At 54.1% G+C, this 1,331-nt stretch overlaps 1 protein-coding gene across 1 annotated transcript; it reads left to right on the forward strand.

Annotated features, from left to right (window-relative positions):
• Positions 1–422: 422 nt before the first annotated feature.
• LOC108357069 (methylcrotonoyl-CoA carboxylase subunit alpha, mitochondrial-like) lies at positions 423–1,328 on the forward strand (the record flags this gene model as incomplete). The annotated part of the gene is made up of 3 exons (XM_017608164.1): positions 423–443; positions 605–788; positions 852–1,328. Coding segments are annotated over exons 1-3 (682 nt in total), but the record flags the coding sequence as incomplete, so codon positions are not given.
• Positions 1,329–1,331: the final 3 nt, after the last annotated feature.

Below are 1,331 nucleotides of genomic sequence, written 5' to 3' on the forward strand. Positions count from 1 at the left end.
TAATCTCTGACTTGGGAAGAGATAGGAGACGCAAGGAGAGACTTCGCCTGATCACAGGCTGACACACTGCTGTGAGATGCGTGAGCTGAAGAAGAAGAAGAAGAAGAAGAAGAAGTAACATCATCTCAAGGTAATCAACGAGCAGCTCTTAGCATCGAGCGAAGCACAGACACTATCAACAACTGTTGCTGCAGCTTCTGTTCTGTCTGCTGATGTAAGATCTGCTGTGTGTGTACGCCAAGTCAGGGTGAAGGGAAATGCCTGTATCATCTGCCTCCGCTGCTGCTGCTGTGTCAATGTTTTAGTGAAAGTTAAAAGGTTTTCAAACTCACTCGATCCAAAAACCCATTGAAACTCATTAACACCTCAAAAATCATCATCATCATGCTCCGGTCACTGCTCCTCAGTCGAGGATCAACAGGATGGAAACCGCTGGCGAGCAGGTAAGTTCTAAAACTGTTTACCTTTTTAGCATCAAAAATTTAACATTTCTCATTCCCCAAACACCAGCAGAAACCACCTGTCAACATCAGCCTCACAAAGCAAAGCTGATCAACCCTCAGTTGATCAACAACTTTACATTGACCCCGCCGTCCCTCGAAAGCCCATCAGTCGCTTGCTGATTGCCAACCGCGGCGAGATTGCCTGTCGCATCATCCGCTCCGCCCGTCGGCTGGGAATCGAAACAGTGGCCGTCTTTTCCGACGCCGACCGGCGGGCGATGCACGTCGCCCAGGCCGACCAGGCCTACCACATTGGCCCGTCGCCGGCCACGGAGAGCTACCTCGGTAAGAGAGAAAAGAGTCGAATTTTTTTTGTAAAACTCATATTTTTTTCCCTCTCTTTTCTAGTCAAAGAAAAACTCCTCGAGGTGGCCCAAAGGTCCAGCGCGGACGCCATCCACCCCGGCTACGGCTTCCTCTCGGAGAGTACCGAATTCGCCGCAGCCTGCGCCTCGGCGGCCATCAAATTCGTCGGCCCCTCGCCGGCGGCCATTCGCTCGATGGGCATCAAATCGCTCTCGAAGGCGATCATGGCAGAGGCGGGCGTGCCGGTCATTCCCGGCTTCCACGACGATTCGATTCAGGGGGAGGAAGCCCTGCTGAAGGAGGCGCGGAAGATTGGCTTTCCGGTGATGATCAAGGCGGTGAGGGGCGGCGGGGGGAAGGGCATGAGAATAGCCGCTGAGGAGGCGGTCTTTCTGGAGGCCCTTCAATCGGCGAGGAGGGAGGCGTCGAAGGCTTTCGGCGACGACGTGGTCCTTCTGGAGCGTTTTGTCCGTCGGCCGCGGCACATTGAGGTGCAGGTCTTTGGGGATCAGCATGGGAATG

Source organism: Rhagoletis zephyria, unplaced genomic scaffold (genome assembly GCF_001687245.7).
Source record: "Rhagoletis zephyria isolate East Lansing unplaced genomic scaffold, Rhagoletis_zephyria_1.1 Rzeph_scaffold_69945, whole genome shotgun sequence".
Lineage (NCBI taxonomy): Eukaryota > Metazoa > Arthropoda > Insecta > Diptera > Tephritidae > Rhagoletis > Rhagoletis zephyria.